At 43.9% G+C, this 24101-nt stretch overlaps 2 protein-coding genes across 3 annotated transcripts in view; both read left to right on the top strand.

Annotated features, from left to right (window-relative positions):
• The window catches only part of ARL8B (ARF like GTPase 8B), a 39223-nt gene extending 34452 nt beyond the window's left edge, over positions 1-4771 (top strand). For both annotated transcript variants that reach the window (XM_084765484.1, XM_084765485.1), the window contains exons 6-7: positions 138-208; positions 2762-4771. In XM_084765484.1, the coding sequence (XP_084621610.1) occupies positions 138-208; positions 2762-2811 (121 nt within the window). In that variant the 3' untranslated portion in view covers positions 2812-4771. The remainder of the gene's footprint in view (positions 1-137; positions 209-2761) is intronic.
• A 6021-nt stretch (positions 4772-10792) lies between these two features.
• EDEM1 (ER degradation enhancing alpha-mannosidase like protein 1) overlaps positions 10793-24101 on the top strand; it is a 30030-nt gene continuing 16721 nt past the window's right edge. Inside the window, exons 1-3 of the mRNA XM_084765481.1 lie at positions 10793-11480; positions 19063-19135; positions 23174-23277. Coding sequence (XP_084621607.1) covers positions 10993-11480; positions 19063-19135; positions 23174-23277 — 665 coding nt within the window. The 5' untranslated portion in view covers positions 10793-10992. The remainder of the gene's footprint in view (positions 11481-19062; positions 19136-23173; positions 23278-24101) is intronic.

Below are 24101 nucleotides of genomic sequence, written 5' to 3'. Positions count from 1 at the left end.
AGAGAAGAACTAATGAAATCTAAAAATGTATTAGTGGAAAAATATAATTTTGTATAGTAATGAAAATAAGTGAAACTGAATAAAGAGTGCTAAGTATGACAGCTGTCATCAGCTTTTACCAATTCTGTTTCTTATAGGAACCTGTCTGCTATTCAGGATAGAGAAATTTGCTGCTATTCAATTTCCTGCAAAGAAAAGGATAATATAGGTAAAAAGTGGCTTGTGTTTTTGGAAGAAATGAGTGCTATGGGGAAGGACGGCATGCTTTTTCCTGTGCTGTATGTCAGTGGGGACATTGTTAGTTGGTGTTTTTGTTTTTTCTTTTTAATATGTTTGTATTTTAACTAAGGCATTGTTACCCTATGAAACATGTGGAACATATGAAGACACTTTCTTTTGGTTCTCATAACTGCAATGGGTAGAGACAGCTGTTTCTAAACATCTCAGTCACTACAGCAAGAATTAGCACAGAATATCAGTAGAAGCCGGGCTGCCCTTTCTTTACTGTTGGGTATTGTGCTGTTCTTTAGAGCCATTACTTCTTTAAATATTCTCTTATATTTATATTTCCTAAATTAGAAATGGAAAACTTTGAGAGGAAAAATAATCTTTTATTATTGTCAATAATTAGATAGCTTTCTAAAAGAACAAAAAATGGTCAGCTCTGGGGAAGCTGAGACAGGAAGATTGCTCTGAGTTTGAGGCCTGCCTGGGGTACATGGTGAATGCTAGGCCAGCTACGACTGAGTATCAGGGCCCTGTCTCAAAGAGAGGGGTGGGGATGGGTTCATTCATTCAAGGCTACAAAGGATCTGGCAGTGCTGGTGAGAGCTGGTTAAGTTCGTAGCTAATCATGGTTTACTAGGGTGTAGTAATAGTTTGTAATTTTCAGTGCTTCCCATGCAGTTGTCCGGAAGCTAAGGAAACCACTATCCTTTAGCTAGATTCAAGCTGAACATTGTAGGAATCAGAATGCTTGTGTACTTGGAGCAAGACATTGACAGCCAAGTGGATTTAACTTCCTGGATTATCAAGTTCATTTTCAACTTTCTAATATTTTTGTCCCAAAAATGTAAATTTGATGAATTGCTCAAAAAAGTATTTGTGCGCACATGGTTTCTTGTATTTTACTTCCCCTTCATGTGGCAAGGGAGGTGGCTTAATCTGAGGACTGTGTCCTGAAACTACGCAAGGAGAGTGTTTATTCTTGTGACCCCGTGACTCTTTGAGAGTGTTTTGTCTTCCTTCTGCATTTTGTCTAGTTTGAGGACTCAGCTGCCTTTGGGGCCTCACCTTCTGTGCAGTGGCTGTGGAAGATAGAAAGGCTCTTTCCTTTTTTCTTTAAGTTTCTTAAATATGAAATTGGGGTTGTTTTGTTTTAGGCTTACTTTCCTCCTCTGATTTCACACTGGTGTTGTAAAAGATGTAAGAGACTCGTTTAACAATTGTGAAATCATGGTTTTCCCAACTGTGAATAGTCACGTTTGTTCATGTCCCAGCCCTAATCTATACTTGATATGTGTAGTCTACAATTTCTCTGATGTGTGTTAGCTGGGGAAACGGAAGACTGAATTTATAGTTTCAAGCTTGGAGGAGAGAGTGCTTCATCTAGTGGATTCTCACATGGCCTTGAGGTCGTTAGTACATTTTAAAGAGCTCAGGACAGTAATTCACTGTGCTGGCCTAGCTGCTTTCTCAGTCTGTGGTCTTTTCTGACTCTCCTTAGCTGCTGTAGATTTGCCTGTATGTTGAGTCCTTGTTAGCTGCATCTCTTCTGTTGTCAGATCCTCTAGAACTGGAGATGTGAGCCACGTGGGAAGCAACCAGTTGTGCCTGGGCATGTGGCACATGCCTTTAATTTCAAATTCTCCAATAAGTTTCTAATGACTTGAGAATAAAGTCCTAATTTGCCTAATGGTTTCAAATACATGTGCTCTCTAGGAGACATTGCTTTAATTTTTCAGGCAAAATACAGGGTTTCCTTATAACAGTTGCATGCATGAAACTTCACACATACTTCTTCCTCCTTTTTGTTTCTTCCCTGTTCTTGCTGGGCTCACTCTTCCTTGGTAGTTCTACCTCTGTTTTTATGTTGTGTGTGTGTGTGTGTGTGTGCGCGCGCGCGTGTGTGCACATGCATATGACCCAATTTTATTCTTTATGGCTGAATATAACTCCCAAGAGACATTTATGTGTCATAGTGGTATTGGGTGTGATAATGGCACATTGTTGTTACGGGCATGGATGCGTTAAAACATTCTTTGGGACACAGGAAAGGTTCACCTCATCAAATGGAAATTATTGAGCCCCAAATGCAAGGTTATGAAGCCCTGGTCTAGGTGTCACAGTGAATGGCGGCCCATTTCCTTGTGCTTTAGCCACAGCTTAGCAGTCCCCCATCTGCAGTGAGGCAAGCCTCTGAGACGGTTTGCTTCTGTGGTTTCCTTTGAAAGCCAGTCTCCGAGTGACATCAAAGCCCAAGTGATCACTTTTGTCTTTATTATTATACTTACAAGTTTCTTGGGTCAGAGAGTTTCCCAGCTTTGCCTTCCTGGCAGTGCGTGTTTAGTTCCTGACCCGACAGCAGTGAGTGAGGGTGCCAAGTTCATGCTCAGCGTGTGCTAGTTCCTCACGCTGCCCTCTTGGAGCTCAGGTATGGAGAACAGATGCACAAGAGACCGAGCACCTGAACATTTTAAATATTGTCTGTGTCTTCAGTTTCTTAATGCCATTTCTTAACTCTGACTCTCCCCATCTTTAGATATCACACTCCAGTGGCTTATTCAACACTCAAAATCCCGGAGAAGCTGAGACATCTTCTGAAGCTCCAGTCCTTCTTGGCTATAATCCTAGAACTGCTGTTGTTCCTTTGAAGTACTTCCCAGAACATGGTCCTTCCCAAACCCAAGAAATTGCCTTTTTTCAGAGTTTCTTTCTCATGTACACTGCTGAAGATGTGTATCCCTGCCCATAACAGATCAGCTGGAGTTGTCATGATAAAGTCAGCACACACTAAAAGACTTCACACATGTCTAGTGTGTTGAGGCCTCTTTCCTTTCTTTCTTTTTTAAAAAACACCCACATATTTGACCATCTTAAATTAAGACAATTGCATATTACCATTCTGGTCTTTCTGGGCCAGATTTTGTATTGGTTTTCAGTAAATGTCTACCTATTTCATTGCAGAGTCCAGTAGCTTATACTGGTACTGACTTGATGCAGCATGGAATTCCTAGTGCCACACACAGTATTTAGAAAACTTTAAGCCTGACTCATGTGGGATACGGACATAATGTTTATCCCATCTCACACATGCATGTGAAATGTAGATTTACACCGTAGGAATAATCAGTCTGCTGAGAGTTAACAGAGGCACCAGGTCAGCACAGTGAGTTCCTCACACTGCAGACTTCTGACCTGGGGAATTTTAAAAACATTTCTGCTTTCTGAGACTCCTTTGTCACCAGATAGCATTTGGGGAGGTGGGAGGAGTTACAGCATGCTCTTTTGTATCTGTCCAGATCATCAGTTTTTCTCCCTTTTAACACACTTTTTTAAAGGGATGGGAATTGAAGTTTTTTTTTAAAAAAAAGCTTTCATGAGTTTAGAGCATTCCAGCTAGTGTAACAAGACCCATCATGAATGTCTGACTTTGCGTGAACACACGTCTGTTCTCTGTCTCCAGTCAACCACCCTGTGCTGCATGATATCCTTAACTCCTGACTTTTTATACCTAGTCCTGAAGTTGACTTTCAGCACAAAGGATACTTATAAACAAATTCTTATTTTTTTCTTACCAATGTAAGGTTTGGCACTCTTTTCACTGGTGCCACTGGACTTCTCATTGATTGTGACAACTCTAGGCGCAAAGTCTACAGGTTGTTTAATGATCGGCCACACCAAGGAACCAACCACACTTTCTTGTTTGCTTCTATGATACAGAACTGTAAAAACTTACAATGAACATACTTTGTAGCATAGTGATCTCCATACACATAAAGGGACATATTAATACTGGTTCACTTATAAATTGTTACTCATGCCGATGTAGTAGATAAACCCTGTGGTTACACCTGCTTATGTGTTGCCTCACACTGTGTGTGACTTGTCTCTCTTCTGTTAAGCAGCATTTACGTCGACAATACATATTCAGATGTGTTGAGTACTCCTGAGTGTAGTCAACAGTAAGTTCTTTTAATGAATACCGTTTTAATTTATAGACTGCCACGGCCTTAAAAATATTCTGTACAAATAACTGCACTGTGTTGCACAAACACTACTTGTTTTCTTCATTCACATTTTTACTGAGTAGAATCTGGGCTTTAAAGTTCTCTTCTTATTCATGGAGGCATGTTGCACTCCTCTTGGATGGGATGGGTGGTTTGAATGAAGGGGTATTTATATTTGCTCCTGTAGCCCAATATGACTTACTAGTGGTCACTATGAACCATTTTAAAGAATGTGGCGACTTGCTTGTGCCTAAAAGGAGGGATTGGAACCAGAATATGTAGCTAAGTGGGGACTGCATAGGTTTTTGTTAATTAACCTATAGCCAAACCTTAATGTGTTTGTGTCTTTCCATTGCTTTCCAACATTTCAGGATATCCAAAAGCTACTACCAACATTTTCCTGTGCATAACCTCTGCATGTGAAAACCTAACAGTTACTGAACTTTGTAAATACGTAAATTTTTTTATTTAGGTGTGGATGCATTTTTTGTCTGTTTACTGCTCTTCTCAGCTTTACTCAATAAACTTGCATTTTGAGGGTTGCCTTGATACTTTTACCTTAAAATGTGCATCATGATGAAAGATCCCGATCTTTGGAATGGAGTGGAAAGATAATTACCATGAAAAGGGCTCCAGAGACCATGTGCTGGAAAGAAGTTGTCATCTCAGCTGTCAAAGAATTGGGTTGGTGGATGAAGTAAAAATAAACTTTTACAGTGTCTACAGCGTTGGTACTATGACCCTCCCTTCTCTCTCTTGCTGGGAAAGGGTTCTATTACTTACAACACGTAGTGGCACTTGGTGGGTGGGTACGGAGGGTTGAGCCTAATCCTCACCAATGCTAAACGGGCACTCCCGTGCCATTGAGCCACACTATCTATCCTCATCCCCAAATTTAGGACCTTTAGGTGGCAGTGGCTAGTGAAGAATTTTGTCATCCAGTTTATTTTAAAATTTTATACTACCAGAAATTGAACCTAGGCTCTTGCATATTCTAGGACAGTTCTCTACCACTGAGCTACATCCCAGCTTTAAAAAAGAAAGAAAGGAAAAACATCAAAGCTGTAATTAAGAAATTCTAAGACATGTTTACTTCAGAATGCAAACAGTGTCATACTTAGACATGCTATTTTGGGGCTGAGGAGATGGCTTAATGGGTAAAGCTCTTGCCTCTTAAACTGGAGATGGGATCCCTAGCAGTTGATGATTGGCTCGGCATCTATGTGATGGCTTGCCAGTAATCCCAGCGCTGGAGAGCCTGGCTGGGGGTTGGAGCTCAGGGCATCTAGGTGGCCAGTTAGACTAGCTTGATCAGTGAGATCTGGGTCCATCTAAGAGCCTTTGCCTCAATAGATAGGTAGAAAATGATTGCAGAAGTACCCAACATAAACCCCTGGGCTCCAAGTGAATGCACCCCCATGCTTCTGCACATGGGAATATACATATACAGGCACACAAATACATACAAAGAAATAAGCAGGCCAGGCATGGTGGCACATGCCTTTAATCCCAGCACTTAGGAGACAGAGGCTGGTGGATCTCTTTGAGTTCCAGGCCAGCCTGGTCTAAAAAGTGAGTCCAGGACAGCCAGGGCTCTGTTATACAGAGAAACCCTGTCTCAAAAAACCAAACGGAAAAAACAAACAAAACAAAACAAAACAAAAACCCCAAAAGAGAAAACCAAACAAAACCAAACAAAACAAAGCCCCATTTTTAGAGTAAGGTTTTGGGCCCATTTTGCTAATATATTTTCATCTGAACTGTAAAATACATTGATTTTTTTTTTTTTTTAATGAGAGCCATTGGCTGGGCATGGTAGCGCACACCTTCAATCCTAGTACTTGGGAGGCGGAGGCGGAGGCAGAGCTAGGCGGATTGCTGTGAGTTCAAGGCCATCCTGATCTACAAAGCAAGTCCAGGACAGCCAAGGCTAATACAGAGAAGCCTTGTCTCAAAAAGACAAACAAGAAAAAGTGAACAACAACACCGCCGTTGTAGAAATGGTTTAAGTAAGTTGGGTCATCTTTCTCTGTACATACTGTCATTCTGTATTACTAACTGGGTCACAAGAATTTACTATTTTGTGAATTGGCAGTAACAAGGAATATGAGTCTGGGTGGGACTGGGAAAGACATTCAAAGTACACATTTAGCTTATTTCAAAAATGAGAAGTTTATTGTTTTAAAATGGTCTTTTGTCTGTTTGATGAAGACAAGGTCTTGCTTTGGAGCCCAGCCTGGACTCACACCCCTGATCCTCCTTCCTCAGTCCCTTAAGTGCTGGGTTGCTGCATATGTGGCTAAAAAGAGACTTCTAAAATTAGTCTTTTTCACCGTGGTAAGTTACTTGGGTGTTCTGGACCATCGCTGCTTCTGTGTATTTTATTTTGACTAAGAAGGTGATTTCCTTTTGCATCTACTTGAATCAGGTTGATTTGGTACTTGCCTCTCAGAAGGTCTGGAGGGCGGAAGCGTAAAGGAGGTATAGAAGCACCACTGAGCAACACCCTGCTGGCCAGTGCTTTACTCTGAAAATGGGCCACTCTGAGGAAGCCATCATGTGTGTTGTTTTAAATATTTACATTTTATCAAAAACTGAATGTTCTGCCCCCAGCAGTGCACAGTTGTGAGTCTGGAGACTTCAGAAGAAAATAGTCATGCAAATAGTGGCCTTACTGCTAGTTGGCCGCTTTACAGATTGGCAGCCCATGGCAGGTGTTTCCTGTTGGTAAATATCCTTTACAGATTTCCGTTTAAAATTGAGCTATTAATAAAAATGGGGGCCCCTGTTACTGGTGCCTCTTGGGTGTCGTAAGGGAAACCAACAAGTCAGTGACATTCTAGACAGAATGCAATGGAAACTCTAAAACTACAATAGTAATAGAATAGCAGAGCTCATCCATTGCCCCATTTTACTAACAAGGTCTTGCTTGCGGAATCATTCCATCTGGAAATAGAGCCACCACACTGAGACAATGCAGCTCTCCCAGCAGGAGTCAGGAAGGAAAAAGGATACCTCAGTCCCCGTTTGTTGGCCCTCACAGGTGGTGCATTGCTAAAAGGAGGGGATATGGGGAAGAGGTCTCAGTGTAACCTGCTAATGCAAATTCTGATTCTGAAAAGAGTTGTCACTTTGGCATCAACTGGTAGTATCCCTGGTGAGTTGCTGGAGTTCCAGCTTTCCAGTCTTATCCAATATGGAGGATTTTTATTTTTGCTTTTCTGGTTTTTTGAGACACGTTTCTCTGTGTAGCCTTGGCTGTCCTGGACTCACTTTGTAGACCACGCTGGCCTCGAACTCAGAGCAATCCACCTGCCTCTGCCTCCCAAATGCTGGGATTGAAGGCATGTGCCACCATGCCCAGCCAATGTGGAGGATTTTAAAGGAAGTTTCTTGTAGTGATCCTGGCAGGTTTAGAGGCGCGGATGAGAGATAGCTAGAGCAGACACACACAGTGCCAATGTGTTTTATGTGCCATCTACTTGGAAATATAGAAGTGCTTTTTTCCTGCTTTGTTTTAATGTAATGAAGAGTTAATCATAAGTTTATAGAATGATGCAACAATTTTGATTTGAAGGAAGTACAGGCTTAACGTGTTTAGAAAGGCATTTACAGTTGCAGGTGTTTTTACTCTGTATCCATTGAGGAAACACTTATGTCCACTAAGAACTTGGGACTCAGCTGTTTAGAATATTTAACACTTTGTAGCCGCTGGAGACTCAGTAAGTATTTCAGCTTTTGAGAAACGTGGAAGTATTTAAGGGAAAATACTTCCCCTTAAAATAAGAGACTGGGAGACAACCAAGTGGACTTCTGCCTTCTCTTTTGACAAGGGAAACAGCATCGTCCAGTTGATGTTATTTCTTCTTCCTTTTGTCACCTGCAACAGTTGTCTGCTGTCTGTTACCACACAATAAGCCCCCCACAACAGGTTATTTTGTTTCTGTGCTTTATAACTTTATTTTCTATTTTCATAACATTTCTGTTTCCATTCTGCAAAGAGAAATTAAAATTACTATTGTCTGTTATACCATTTGACACAGTTCACAGAAAGACTGAACACCAAGGCGATTTCTCTTTTGTGGCAGTTTAAGTAGTAAAAAGAGCTGGGGGTGTGGTACACACATAATGTCAGTTCTTCATGGGTAGGTGCAGCATTTGGCATGACAGAACTGGCGGACAGGAATATGCTCACTCTCTTTTGTTTGTTTATTTTGGAACAGTGGGCTCACTGAGCTGCCTGCCCAGGCTTGTCTTAGTCTTTTGGTATCAAATCAGGCCCCCTGCTTTAGCATCCTGAGTAGGACCTGAGGCATGTGATGCTGTGTCTGACTAAACCCCATCCTCATTATCTGTTGTCTAATAAGTTCACTCTTTTTGATACATAGTCTATGTATCCCTGACCACCTGAACTTGCTATAATGACCAGGCTGCCTTTAATGCACAGGAATCTGCCTGCCTCGGACTCTGAAGTGCTGGGATTAGAGTGAGCCACCACAGCTGACTGAGTAACTTTCAGTAAAGTCACTTGTTTCAGAAATTAACAGTTCACAAGAACTGTAACCTCTGCCTGGTAATATACCAGTTTCTTATTTATTTTCTTCATACAAAATATAATCTCATTATTAGCAGGGCCCACTATTGCAAGTGTTTATGTATATGAGAGAGTTTGTGGTAAGTACTGTTCTTATCTTCATATGGGAAATATTTTGCAGCTGAGGGAACAGGTGCAGATACTAACTTAGTGTTACCCAGGCAAGATTCTGACTGGATTCTCAGCTGTCTCTTTGGGGCTGCACATTGAAACTGTTCTTAAAATGAAAGTGACTTCTTTTTTCTTCTCAGTCCTGTGATGCTCTTGTGAGAATGTATTTGGAAAAACCTTTCGCAAACCTTTTCCCAGATAATTTTTTTAAAGCTAAGTATGGTGGTTCAAACCTAAAATCTCAGCAGCATTTGGAAGCTGAGGCAGGAGGATGACAAGTTGGAGGCAAACTGGGAGCTACATAGTCAAGACCTTGTTTCAGAATTTTTGTTTTTATATTTAAGGCTGAACTTTCTAATTAGATATAGATGTCTCAATTTCGTCAGCCACATTCAGTCTCAGAAATCCTAGTCTAAAGGGCCAGTCACAGACACTCCATTTTCAGGCTTTTCTATGAAGAGAAAATAGGGATACATAATAGTGTCCTGAAAACCTGTTCTACTGGCATCTTTTGTCTGTTGTGCCAAGAAAAGCAGCTTTCTTTAAAAAAAAAAATTTTTTTTTAAAAAGCAGTTTTCTTATGTTGGCTGGTTTTCTATGGTTATTAGACTCGCTTTTTAAAATTAGGGCTTTTCTGTAATGTGAGAACAGCCGCTCTCATCGGTGTGGCTGACAGCTGACTAGAGTGCAAGATAAATTTAATCTAAAATTTACACAAAACTACCTTAAGGAGGAAAGACGTGAATCTTCATGTTCATGCTCAGTTTGTTTCTGCTTCCAGGGAGACAGAATCTAATAGGGTCAAGAGCTGGAATGAGTTGGACTTCCACAAGTTTCGCTAGTCACTTTTTCTTCTTTTCCTCCCTTTATTTTTTTGTATACTGCTTGGGCCTTTGTATCTCAAAAATAAATTCTCCCAACACAAATAACTTGCTAGCTGCCCTCTTGTAACCTATCACGTTGCAGGAACTGTTCTGACCCTGACCCTGAAAACGCTAATGATTGGCTATTTGCTTACTTCCCCTACTTCTTAACTTTGATAGACACAGGTGTAAACTTAGGGAAGGCAAAACATTTTCAGGCGCTTCATTTGTTGAAAGCCACAGCCCTTAAGAAATGAAATCCGTAATCTTCTTAATTATAGGAATTAGGATTTAAAGGGATTGAACCCCAAATCTGCCCTACATTTCCAAGGTCGCCACTGCCTTGTACTGTGGAGATGGTGGAGGATCAGGAAAAGATGTTCAAATAGTTCAGATGAGAATGATTTGGTGTTAGTTCCACCTCTCGCCCTGTTGGGACAGGATGGGTTCTCAGAATATTTTAGAAGTATCATGAATGATTCTTCCAAGTTAAGGCGTTCCAATTAAAAAAAACAAAAACCAAAAACTGGATGGGCATTTCGTGCAGTCTGAGCCAGAGACTCCCACCAAATTACAAACCTTTCCCAGATATGCACAGGTATTTTCTTTGCTTAATGGCCCTTAACTTTCTCACGGCTTCTACTCTAGACCTGGAGGCGCTTCCTTCCATCCATCTTTAGATCAAGAAACATTCCGTCCCAGGGACACCATTTACCGGAGCTAGGGCGGCTCAGGGCCGCGTCAGTGTCCGGAGCCCGGAGCTCCCGTGTTGCGCTCCCATTGGTTGGAAGTTCTCTTTTCTCCACCCCTCCCCCCACTTCCCCACCGCCCCCAAAGCCTGAGCGACCTAGGCTCGCCACGCCAGCCGGACGGGACTCGGATACGCCCTGGGGGCGTGGTCAGGCGGGGGGCGGGGTCTTGAGGTCCGGGCGGCCTATAGAGCCGGAGGGAGTCCCCGGCCGCGCCCTTCGAGGTCGTGCCCGCGCGAGGCCAATCCCGGGCGGCGGGCGGGCAAACGCGGGGCCTGGCGGGCCGGTCGGGCCGCGGGGCGGGGGACAATGGGCCAGTTCCTGATGCGTCACGAGGGAGTTCCTTAAAGGGGAAGTGAGCGGGCTCCGGGGCGGACGTACGGGGCGGCGGTCGGCTAGGGACGCGCCGGGCGCTTCAAAATAATGCCCGCGGCTGCCGCGCGACCATGCAATGGCGAGCGCTCGTCCTGGGGCTGGTGCTGCTGCGCCTCGGCCTCCATGCGGTGCTCTGGTTGGTCTTCGGGCTGGGGCCCAGCATGGGCTTCTACCAGCGCTTTCCGCTCAGCTTCGGTTTCCAGCGCTTGAGGGACCCCGACGGTTCGGGGCCAGTGGGTCCGCCCGGAGGCCCGGCCTGGCTGCAGCGGTCAAGGCGCGGGACGGAGGGGCGGCTCGAGACCTCGCAGGGGCCGGGGCCGGGGCCGGGCATGTGCGGCCCGTCGCACTGGGGCTATGCCCTGGGCGGCCGTGGCTGCGGCCCGGATGAGTACGAGCGGCGCTACAGCGGCGCCTTCCCGCCGCAGCTGCGTGCCCAGATGCGCGACCTGGCGCGGGGCATGTTCGTCTTCGGCTATGACAACTACATGGCGCACGCCTTTCCGCAGGACGAGCTCAACCCCATCTACTGCCGCGGCCGGGGACCGGACCGCGGAGACCCGTGAGTAGCCGGACGCCCAGCGCGCTGCCTTCCGCCCCTCCGGGTCCCCGAGGGGAAGCCAGCGTCTTTAGGGTCCGCCGTCGTCCGGGGTTCCTCCTCCACGCAGTGCTGACATCCTCTTGATTCTCCCGGACCCTCCAACTTCAGGACAGCTGTCCCTGGCATTCTATGTTGCAGATGGGGAAACTGAGGGCCAGAGACCGGAAGAGACAGTCACAATGGCAAGGAATTCCGCTTGTCCAGATGGACACATTATCTAAGTGCTAGTTATATGCTTCCCTTGGAAAACAGCTTCAGAACGAACCCTCCCCACTCCTGATCAGAACGCCACACCCAAAGCTTTTTAATATAAAGACCTAGGAGCAGGCTCCTAGAAAGGGGCCATCGAGTGGGTTGAGAGGTTAGCATTTCTCCTTTCCAGGGGCCTCTGCCTAGGCTCGGAAGAGTTAGTTGGGAGGGATGGAGGTTGCCTGGCCCACATTTGCGATCTGGAGTCTCAAAGGATGATTTCTTAGGAGCTGAGTTGACTGACATTGCTTGATACCATCGTAAACACCAGTGGGGTGATGGTGCTGTCAGAAGGTCAGCCAGTCCACCCTGCACACTAGCCACGTATGGGAAGGTGGAGTTCCATGGTTATTCTAGTGGACTTCAAAGTCCAAGAGAGCATGACACACAGCCAAGGCCCTCCTTCCCGAAGGGTGTGCGCTGCTGCGGACCCAGTCAGGCCGGTTCGTGACTGGTGTTACCCTCCCCTTAGACGGGAGTCCAATTGGGTTCGTTGTCTTGACACTCCACACGGGCACCCTTGGACACCCGGCGCGTGCATTTCCCTTCACCTGGTGGGAAGCAGTGGAGGATTCTTAGTTTCTAAAAGGAAAGGTGGGGGCTGATGCTGGCCCAGCCAGTAAGGGCACTTGAGTTTGATTCCCCCCCGGACCCACATGGAGGAAGGAGAAAGAGGACTGAGGAGAGTCCCCTAGAGTTGTTCTCTGACCTCTACACATACTCTGTGACACATATGTGCACCCTCCTCAATAAATTAAAAAAAATTTTTTTTTAAAAAAAAGGAAAGCTAGCTAGTACTCTAAAAAGGCCTGGGGAGCTTTAAAAGTGGGGCGGTTGTGTGTACATTTGTATGTTAGTTTCCCCTGATGAGCTAATAGCGAGGGAACATCCCATACAGAGGCATTGGGTCTTTTAGTAGTTATAGCTGACTGACTGCTGAGCTATTTGTTTTGCTTAACGACATCAGCCTTTGTATATGTTTTAAAAAAAAAATCCCCCTCCCTTTCTTTTCTGCTTTCTTTCAGCAGGTCTGGGGATTGACCACATGGCAGTCCTTCACAGCTGAGCTAAATTTCAGCTCTTCTTTCTTTCATATAAATGTATTTTCTCCCAGCTTCTTTGGGGGGAAACTCTAGCATTTTGTGAAGTAACACTAGTCATTTTGAGATTAAAGGAAGTGGACGAGTTGTCTCACTCCTAAGTGACACAGGGAGTCTATATCTCTTGCTTGTGTTTTCTTAATTTCAGCTTTCCGCCTTCTCCCCTCCTCTTCCCTCCCTTTTCTTTCCATTATCTTGTGAGAATAAATTTCATTAAATCTGGGAGGGGAAACTGAGAAAACCCACCAGTTATTTTCAGTTTCTGTCAGTTCCTGTCCATATGGCATCAACACATTTTTAATTTATTTATTCGTTTCACATAGTTACAACTTAAGTGTGTGCCTAATTTGGATTTTCTTTTATTATTTTACAAAGACAACATTTTTTATTTGTGTACCAAAGACTAGCAGTTGACATCAAGACACAAAAGAGGTTTGAAAATCTATAGATGGCCACTCTTGGGTGTAGCCTCCCTTGAATATTTTACAAGGCTTTCGCGGATGCTCCCAACCGAACCTTAAGCATGGCAGGAGTCATGGTTCCCTTCCATTAGCCATCACTCTCTTTCTCCTTTCTTCTCTAGACTTAGGAACTGCTGTGCTGCTGATGCGTGGGTGTCCTCAGGAAGGGCCTCCGCCTTAATGTGTTTCTTTTCTCTCTCTCTCTCTCTCTCTCTCTCTCTCTCTCTCTCTCTCTCTCTCTCTCTCTCTCTGTGTCTGTGTCTGTTTGTCTTTCTCCTTTTCTCCCTTTCTTGCTTTGGTCTGTCAGTCTTTCTCTCTTCCTTTCTTTCTCTTTTTCTTTCTTGGTCTGTCAGTCTGTATCTCTTTGTTCCTTTTTTTTTTTTCAAGGTTTATTTATTTATTATTGTGTATAGTGTTCTGCCTGCATATACACCTATAGGCCAGAAGAGAGCATCAGATCACATTACAGATGGCTATGAACCACCATGTGATTGCTGGGAATTGAACTCAGGACCTCTGGAAGAGCAGATGGCGCTCTTAACCACTGAGCCATCTCTCCAGCTTTTCTTTCTTTCATGCTCAGGATTGTTTCTACCATAATTTATGTGTTACAGTAAAAGCCCTGGCTCCAGCTGTCCTAATAAGCTGGGCGTGGCCACTCATCCCAAAGTGCCAATTAAAGAGACAATTACTGGCACAAAGTAGAGTAAAGAGATTAATTAACCTCCTGGGAAAAGGAACAAATAAAGAGGTCCTACTGTCCTAAATTTGGCGTCAGGGTCTTGCGTTGAGTTTTAGGTTCGAGTAGAGGAAGGATTGGTGCAGTGTGTGAGAGATATGTAGCTAAGCAGTCTGGGTCAAGTGTGGTCTTGGCTCATGTCCTGCAAGGTGGGCCTGTGCAGAGTTAATCTGTTCCTAGGTGTCCCCACCAACTGAGGGGCCAGACTAGTTCTTGTAAGATGATGTGCTTAGGGTACTGCCTCATAGATAATGGTTCTCATCATCTGGAGTGTAAGGTCACTACAGGTTTAAGACCAGGTGTACTGTCTCCCAGGAGCGAGAGAGGACAGACAGGCTCTCCTGGACCGGTTAGGTTAACGTGCCCATGTGTCGAGAAAAGCAGGAGGAGCCAAAAGGAAAGAAACGGATACAAAAGGAAGACAGATGTCAGTCTCTCTCCCTGTCTTTAGTTACTTTGTGGCCTCATGTGAGAAGCAGAGCTTTTCAGCAGTAGCAGCATCTCAAGGCCCGTTAGTTACACGCAGGCCTGGTGCATACTGGGCAGGTAGTCCACCATGGAACCAAATCTATTTGAGAGTCTTCTGAAGTTGAACAGGCTCTTTCAACTTGTCCTGCAGCTCCTGCAGGCTTTGAATTTGTGATCTTGCCTCAGACTCCTGAGTAGCTGGAGTTACAGGCTGTGTTACCAGGCTTGGCTTTAATGATTTTTTTTTAATTGAACCATAAGCATTTTCTGGAGCATCTACGGGTGGAGGTTGGGGCTCTTTAGCACAGTGAGGTGATGGTGGTTGTTTGGAGCTATTGGTCCCAGTGGCATCTTTCTGGGCATTGGCCTTTTTAGAGGTCTGTGATAAGTGCTGTGGTTTGCTTTGGTTGTGCAGTGGCAATTTGTATGAGTTGAAGTCCACATCTCTGACTGGGACCGTGGCGTTAGCAACAGTGGAGAATGGTGGCATTTGACTCAGGGTTGGCAAGCCTTTGTGTTTTGACATGGTTTCGAGTGCTGGGATTTTGTGGCCTTGAGTAGACTCTCATACTGGCCAATTCAGAGACTAGGAAGCTTAATTTTTTTGCATTTGTTTGTTTTTAATTTTTGTACCCACTCTGTGTAGTTTAGGTTCTCTCATGCTTTGGTACTTTCAGGAATGTTGTAAGCCTGCACCTTTGTCATTCCGGTTCTGAACAAGCAGCATGTGTTTACGTTTCCCAAATAAAGTGTAATAAAAAGGCTTAAATACTCTTTTTTTCTAATAATAAGAGTTGAACCCAAGGCTTTACACATTCCAGCTAACAGATCTGCTTCTAAGCTACGTTCCTCGCCCTTTTCAAAACTAGACTTGCAAGGCTGGAGAGATGGCTCAGTAAAAAGTGCTCACTGCTCTCACAGAGGCTGCAGTGTGCTCGCATCACTCAAAGCCACCTTCGACTTGAGCTCCAGGTGGTCTTCTGGTGTCCCAGTGGATGCATGCACACACATGACCCACATGCATATGTGAGGACACGCATATACAAAGTAAAATTTTATTTGGAAGTCTGGGGATGCATTTCAGTGGTAGAATGCTTGCCTAGTGTGTAGGAGGCCCTTAATTTGACATTAGTACTCCAAAACCAAAAACAAACAAACAAACAAACAAAAAACCAAAAAACAAAAAACTAATAACAAGAACAAAAATGTTTTGGCACAGAGTTTTATCAGGCTGTCCTCAAATTTAGGATTCTCCTGCCTCAGCCTGGAATTATTATAGAATTATCACCATGCCCAGAAACTATTTTTCAGACTTAAGAAATTCAAATATATTCACCATTATCTAATATTTTTTTAAAAAATGAACTTGCCATTAGAATATTACCTAAAATAGTATGAAGTCAAAATGTGGGTCTACCCCCACACCTCCCCCGACTCATGGGAGCGAGGTTTCATGTAGCATGTACTGCCGTCAACTGAATGGGCAGTAGCGGATGACCTCTGCTTCTGATCAGCTTGCCCTCTACCTACCAAGTCACGTGATTACAGGCGCAGCCACCATGCCAGGCTGTGTCATTTCATGTTAGTCACATGCTCTTGATGCTTATCTTGATAGATGTGGTGAGTTAACATGAAGTAAACAGTTCTTGAACTCTATAAAAAGAGCCAAGCTCTGTCTAGCCCGCAGCTGCTGCTGGGTTTTATAATAAAAAATCAAACCTTTGAGTAAATTTAGATATTTCTGTAATCCGATGGATAGTAACTGTAAATGTGGGCTTTGGACCTGTGGCCATGCTTGATCCCACCATTTCCCCCAAGCCATATTCTTAAAACAAAAAGAAAACTCCAGATGAGGAGACCAAATATTGCTTCCTCACCTGCTTTGTTCCTAGGCCCTTCTAGCTTAAGATGGCCGCCTCCTGGGCTCGGGAGTGGGCTCAGGGTTAGAGTGCTGCATAAGTAGGAAGACTTGGAAGAGTTGGAATCCCTTAGCAAGCTTGTAAAAAGCTGGGTGTGGTACCCCAAACCTTGGGGTGGAGACCAGAGGGTTGTTGGGGGTTGCTGGCTGCTTGGTGAGTTCCAGGTTCTGTGAAAAAGCATGAGTGTGTGTGCCTTCACACATACAGGCACACACACGCGCACACACACACACACACACACACACACACACACACACACACACACACACACACAACGGGGGAAGGGGGGAGGAAGAGAGAGAGGGAGAGAGAGAGAACCTCTCTTAGAATTCCTTTAGTCAGGTTCAAGTCAAGCCTTCTTTGAGCTGTGGAAGGTGATTCTTCTTGGTTTGCTCTTTTCCGGTTGGATTCCTTTGAGCCACCATTCCGCATTTTAACTTTGAGAATCGAGTACCCTGTATATTTACCTTCCTGGCCCCTTTTCTTCTCTCTGGATTACTAAGTACTTGAGCGCAGAGGGACTGTTTGTTGTGTTATCTTTCTGCCCACACAGAACAGATACAATTTCCAAACAGTTGTTGCAGGTTGGATATATACAGCACTTTTTCCACACTGAACATGTCTGCTTGATTTTAGTACCTACGTAATCAAAGATTTTCTAGCAGAGGCTAGTCACCATTTTTGTTCTCTTCTCCCTCTTCTTTCTCTTCCTCTTCCTCATCCTCTTTAAGTGGATTTTCTGACTAGAGTTGGAACTATCACAGTTATTACAAATAAATTAGAAAAACAACAATTCTGGTAACAGTTACCAATTGCTCCTGACTGCTTGGTCAGTGTTATTGAGGATTTATTGTTGCTTTGGGGGTGGGAGTGGTGCTGAGCTTTACCCCGAGCATCTTAACATGCAAGGCAAGCAGCCCACCAGTGTACCCAGCTGTATACCTAAATATCGAACACTGTGCCCCTTCTATGTGTGGACTAGGAGAAAAAGCACAGTAAGCCTGGAAAGGAGCACACTGCTCAAGATCGCTAGTGCTTCCATGGGCAGCTAGGGAGAGCGGCACTTGCCACAGATGAGGGTGTAACTCCGGAAAGGGCCGTAATACAGAGTAGCAATACGGAGTTCTTGTTCAGTCCTTCCAGGTGGGGTGCTAGGTGATATGGGAAATATTTTCTGGTGAGGTACGTGTTTGGAACACATTCTGTTTCTGAGCAGCATAGTTCTGTAGTTAAATATGTAAACCCAGCCAAGTGCTCTTGAGGACCCACTTGAATGTGACCCTCCTCCTGTGTACTTGGCGCTACCTCTGAGTGGCCTGTTTGAATCTATAGCTCTCACCTTGAGAGCAACTTTGCCTTCATATGGATTTTTTTTTTTTTTTTTAGAGAATCAAAGAAAGGAACAAGTGCAGTTTTCCTCTGATGCTGTGGGTTTCTGTGGTTCCTATATAACCCTCTCTGGGAACTTGTTTTCTGTTGTGCATTCTATGTCCTCTGTTCAGTGCTCAACGCACATGAAGTAGAGCCACTGGAAAGTCCAGATAAGGTCAGATGTGGAAGTGGTTTGTGTCTACTTCTTCTTGTAAGTTCCAGCCATGCTGAGTGAAGCATGAAAGGCATTTCATTTTTATACTTTGTGTGTATGTGTGTACTGTGTATAGGTGTATAATGTGTGTATGTAGCATGTGTATATAGTGTTTGTTGTATGTGTGTGTGTTGTGTGTTGTGATGCATATGTACAGATGAGTGTAACTTGTGGGAGTCAATTTTCTTCCACCATGTGAGTCCTGGGGAGGTTCTGATAGTTGGTGTCAACTGCCTTTTCCTGCTGAATCATCTTAGCCCAAATAGGCCTTTTAGAAAGACAGCAGGCCAAGAACTGTGGGATAAGGACCTTTAGGAGGATGCAAGGGTGGTGGCATGCAGAGAAGATGGAGGCTGCCAGATGTGAGTGACCGTGTGCCTGGAGGTCAAAGTAGGGCTCTCTTTACTTTTTGGTCTGTAGCCAATGAGATCTTTAGTAGTTATTTCTTCTTTTACTATCATTTTGTTTTCCTTTTAAGCCTCTGTGATTATTTTCTGGCTTTGTGGTAATAGGACAAAGGAGTCAAGGAAGTCTTATGATCTGAATTTCTTCCAGCTACACCAGGCCATGTTCACTGTCCAGCCTTTCCAGATGTATTAGTTTTCACTGCGTGTCATAGTTTGAGCAATGAAGAAATGTAGGTCATATGGCAGGATCCCTCCTAGTGATTGTGCAATAAGAGTTTCGAAGGCAGACAAGGTTAGAGATCCGGAATGGTTGACAGTCTGTCTCAGAGTCTGAGTGACTTGCCCATCTCTGTATTTCCCCTTGTGCCCCTGCTCACTACCGCTCTGTACTTGAGTCTGTGGTGCTGTATGTTTCCCCTCATCCTGTGAACACAGGGACGCTGCTGCTCTACACAGAGACGGAAGGCCTCCTACCCTGCTGTCTGCCCGCAGCTGCTTTCTGGGTCCTGTGCTTTGTAGCAGTTTTAGTTTCCAATGGGTGTTTAGTTTTATGGTCTTTTTCTCTTTCACTTTAAACAAAGTATCTTTGCTGAACTTCAATACTTTGTTTTTCAGCTCAAATCTGAACATCAATGATGTCCTGGGGAATTACTCCCTGACTCTAGTTGATGCCTTGGACACACTTGCAGTAAGTACTCAGCCTTTTCTTCTTTAATTAAGATAATTAAGATACATTGTTTGGGGGTTTATTGTATTTTCTCATTTACTCTAGGAATGGGGATTCCAGGAAATGCCACACTCAGAAGGCTTTGATGAGTGTTATTTATTTCAGTGAGCTTTATTCGAAGGCAAGAAAGTATGGCTTTCCTTTAAAGGTAGATAAGAAATGCAAGGCTAGTCTTTAGAAGATCTTTTTTTACCATCCTATCTCCTAACAGAATCTGGAGAATTCTGTTACTATTTAGTTACTGTAGTCTGTTACAACACAGGCTGTATTAGTTACTTTTCTGTTGCTGTGATAAAACACTTGGGCCAAAAGGAAGTTTAGGGAGAGTTTATTTGATTTATGGTTCCAGAGGGTAGTCCCCAGTGGTGGGAAAGGTGTGGCATGGAAGCTGGGTGTTCACATTTTCATCCACAGGCTGCAGGTCCTCAAACAGCACCAACAGCTGGGGACCAAGTATTCCGACACATCAGCCCATAGCGGATGTTTCTCATTCAAGCCACAACGAAGATCCTCTAGGCCACAGCTTACTGCAGCTCTTTCTCTCAGGGACAGAGATCATAAAAAAGAAAAAAAAATACCATGCCTCTCCCCCAGCTGCAAGATAATCCTACAGTCCGACTGAATGCCTGTGTCCAGGTCCCATGGGACACAGACCAGATTAAGCTAAATAACCCTAAGAACCTCTAAGAGTCAGAACCTTGTTTGCTTTTTGGAGCTGCATGGTCTGTCTCTCCGTTTAGGACCCCAGCCTAGTACACCCGCACCTATCTCTCCTAGTTGCTCTGACTGTAATGTCATGGCTTTAGCTGGGAGGCTCTCTTTCCTGAGCGGGGTCATTCTGAAGGGGAATTTTTCTGTTAGTTTCTTTTTACAAATCCACCATTCTTTTTAACTTTCAACACAGTACTTCAGGAGTAAAAACTAGAAGATTTCAGGGCACCCCAAAATGCGTGTAGGTATTGACTTCCCAGGAGTGTGTGTGCCGTGTGCCTGCCCATGCCTGAGGCCCTCTCAGCCCCCCTGATACTCACTGTGTGTTGGCTTTGGCTGTTGTTCACTCCTGGTGTGGTCTGTCAAACTGCATACTGCGTTTACCCTCTTGTCCCTTGACATCCTCTATTGACCCTGGGAAGCTGGGGACCTTTAAACAAAAACACAAGGCATGTGCTGAAGTTGATACCCCTCCCTGGACATGCTGTCAGGCTGCGTCTGTCCTTCCTGGCCTACCACCACAGAGCGCTGTTCACAAGGGTCGGTTCCAGTGTTTTACGATTTCTTCAGTTATTTTAAAAACTCTTACCTGTTTTCCCAGTCCAAGACATCTTTATACTAGAAAGCTGTTGAATCATATATCAAGACCTTGGACTTAATAATTTATCTGAATCCTTTAAATAGTTAGGAGTCGGAATTGGGTGAGGTAGCTAAGTGTACACCATGCTTGTGTTTTGGAGGTAGTAGATTAATGAGAGGGCGTAGAAAGAGCTGGTGGGGTAACGTTGCCTTCATTTTGTAGATCGCAGGAACAGGACTGGGCCCTGGTTCTAATAGGGCTGCTGGGTTTCCTTCTAGGCTCTAGTTGCAGAGCACTTTCAGTCTCCCAGTGTTTCCTCCACCATCGCTTCTCACACTGTGCCCAGACAAGTGAGCGCAGAGCAATTAGTGCTAAAGCGGTGAAGATGCTGGAGCCTGAGTCAGCCGCTGTTGTCAGAGCGTCAGAAGGCCTGTGTACGGTTAGAAAGTCCATCCTCCTCCTCCTCCTCCACATCATGTCTCTCTCCATTTGCTTACTAAATACAGAGATGTTATTATTACACTTGACAGGAAGTGGTACATAGTAGGACTGTGGGTTGTTGTTTACGTGATTCTAGTCCTGATTTGTCCAACATGTATTCTAAGGGTATGCCCCTTGAATAGTATTGTTCCCAAAGAAACTGGAGAAGTTCCAGCTATTGGAGATCCGCGTCACACAACAGCATTTTATTATTTAATTTTGAAAATTTATGTGTTGAGGTTTAAAATGTAATTTTAAAAACTTAACATTTATTTAGTGCATTTATGTGTGTGCGTGTGGGTGGAGGGCATAGGTCAACTTGTAGGAGTTGGTTCTCCCCTACTATTTGTGTTCCAGGGATCAAATTCAAGTTGTCAAGCTTGGTAGTGAGTACCCTCATCTACTGAACCGTCTTACTGGCCCTATTTATTTAATTTCTGAGACCCTGAAAGTTCAGGAAGGCCTTAAACTTGCAGTAATTTTCTTGCCTCAGCTGCCAGGTGATGTGATTACAGGCATGCTATATATGTGTGTGTGTGTGTGTGTGTGTGTGTGTGTGTGTGTGTGTGTGTGTATGTATATAAAATGATGGACTTAGAGATTAATCCCAGGACTTTGCACAGTAAGATGAATGTTTTGGTTTTTGAGTCAGAGACTCCAAGTGGTCACCATCTTCATGCCTCAGCCTCCAGATTGCTGGAATTAGAGGTGTGAGTTGCACTTCAGCATTTTCAAGATTCTGAGAAGCCCCTCCTCTTCCAGCCAGCTTTTCTCAGGCCTGTGTGATTCTGTGCCCTGGTTACTTTGTGCTCACTGGCTCTCTAATGTGACACCTTACAGAGTGTACCTCTGTGTGCCTGGATTTCATCGCCCTCCTCGGGTTGGTGTGCTCGCAGATCAAGCAGCACCAACCCTGCAGGTGCACCCGGCGTTGCTCTTTGAGAACATCTGTGAAGAAACAGACCCATTCTTGTGGCTTTTCATTTGTAGTGTCTGGTCTTGAATGTGTTAACGTGTTGGCTCATTTGCCAGGTGTTCTTAAGTTGAGGTTTTTCTTTTCTTTTGTTAGCATTTTCAACAGATGTTTGCAGATATGCTGCAAGAACTCTCAGGGGAAAACGGTCCCCTGACTATTGCATGTAACCTGAACAAGATTGCATGATGTTTTAAAAAGGAAGAACTGCAAACAGAAAGCCTGTGTGTGCTCTGTACCCTAGCAAAAAATACTATTTGAAAAACATGTAGCAAACTGGTACAGTAAGAGATAATCGAATGTCTGAAGAATCATTCCTCCTTAAGTTTATTATTTATTTATCCATCTGTGTACTTATTTATTTATGGATCTATTTATTTATTGGTGTATATGTTCATGTTCTTATGAAAAGTAATTATAAAATTTGGGTGAAATCAAGTCATTCCCATGTAGGCTAAGCTACAGCATTTTATGGCAGCTTTGCACTTGAGAAGGGAAGGAAAGCATGCTATGACGCTGCATCTACACACCTCAGTTAGGAACCTTTGTTTTTAATTGGACATAGAGCTGATAGTTTGTATTTACTTATGTATTCTGTACATGTGTGTATATGATTGTTTGTGAGGGCAAATATGTGCCACAACATTTGTGTGGAGGTCACAGGGCAAACTGTGCTGTCTTTTTACATGGATTCTGGGGATCTGCACTCAGCTCATCAATCAGGCTTGCACAGCAAGTGCTTTTATCCACTGAGCCAGTTCTCAAGGCCCCATTTTGTTTTAAATGTCACTGATTTTATGCCATTTTGTTAGTACTGTGTCTCAAAATCTTTACACATCCAGAAGTCAAGCAAGGTCAGTTAGTTTTCCAGATGTCTTAGGTTTATTTGAGAAGCAGAGATAGAATCACATTTTAATTTTCTGGCTTACTTTCTCCCATTTGGCAACTTTTTAGAAACTGTGCTGCCTTGCAAATAAAGGTCTGCTCAGAGCTTTGGGGAGACGGGAGCAGGGACCCAGACATTCCAGCAATTGATTCTGTTTGTTTACACAGTTGGGCCACTTGGATACTGCTTCCTTGAGTGAGTGGCAGGAGACAGGCTTGCTGTCTGTCCTGGAGTATAATATGAGAAATAACTGTTTCCATTTCCTGTGCGGCAGAGCCACAGGCGGTGCAGACACGTAGATGCAGCAGCTAGGTGCCACTTCAGAGTCCATTTCAAGCTGCTGTAATGTTTGTGTTCCTCTGTTTAAAGATAATGGGAAATTCATCCGAGTTCCAGAAAGCAGTCAAGTTAGTGATCAACACTGTTTCATTTGACAAAGATTCCACCGTCCAAGTCTTTGAGGCTACAATAAGGTAAAGTAGACTTCGTGTGTGTGTGTGTGTGTGTGTGTGTGTGTGTGTGTGTGTGTGTGTGTTTGTGTGTTTGTGTGTGTGTGTGTGTGTGTGTGTGTAAGGGCATTAATTCCACTTCGAGTCCACGTGGGCGGTATGGACTCCTGTGAACTCTTTGTGCTCATTCTAGTTTTGCATCATGGAAACTTGTCCTTTTGATGCTTGAAGGTCATCCGCGCATCTGCACGTGTGTTAGTGGGTGCATAAGGGGAGATGTTCCTCAAAGGCAGTTTCATTGGCTCCGTTCATGTCCTTGTTCACCACCTTTGGAATCCTCATTCAGCTTTTTGTTTTTTTGGGTTTTTTTTGTTTTTGTTTTTCGAGACAGGGTTTCTCTGTGTAGCCTTGACTATCCTGGACTCACTTTGTAGACCAGGCTGGTCTCAAACTCACAGTGATCCTCCTGCTTCTGCTTCCCAAGTGCTGGGATTGAAGGCGTGCGCCACCACTCCCAGCCTCTCATTCATGTTTTTAAATGGAGTTTTGCAACTCTTCAGCCACACACACACAAAAACAAAAACAAAAACAAAAACAAAAACAAAAACACACTGCTTGCTCTTTTGATGTCTTTTCTTCTTGTATGATTCTCACTTAGCGCACACTCTGCCAAATATGGTAAACTCATGATGTATATCCAGGGCTGTGCCTGAATTTCTTTAGTGTGAAAAGTTAACTCTTTTTGTTCGAACATTTTGAAAATTGTATTGGTACACAACAGTCCTCATCCAGATTTGAACCTTGAAATTGAAGTTATAAAATTATCCTAAAACTAGAAAAAAATAAAT

This window comes from Acomys minous, assembly GCF_964271855.1.
Source record: "Acomys minous genome assembly, chromosome: 17".
Lineage (NCBI taxonomy): Eukaryota > Metazoa > Chordata > Mammalia > Rodentia > Muridae > Acomys > Acomys minous.
This window is presented reverse-complemented; position numbering and strand designations above follow the sequence as displayed.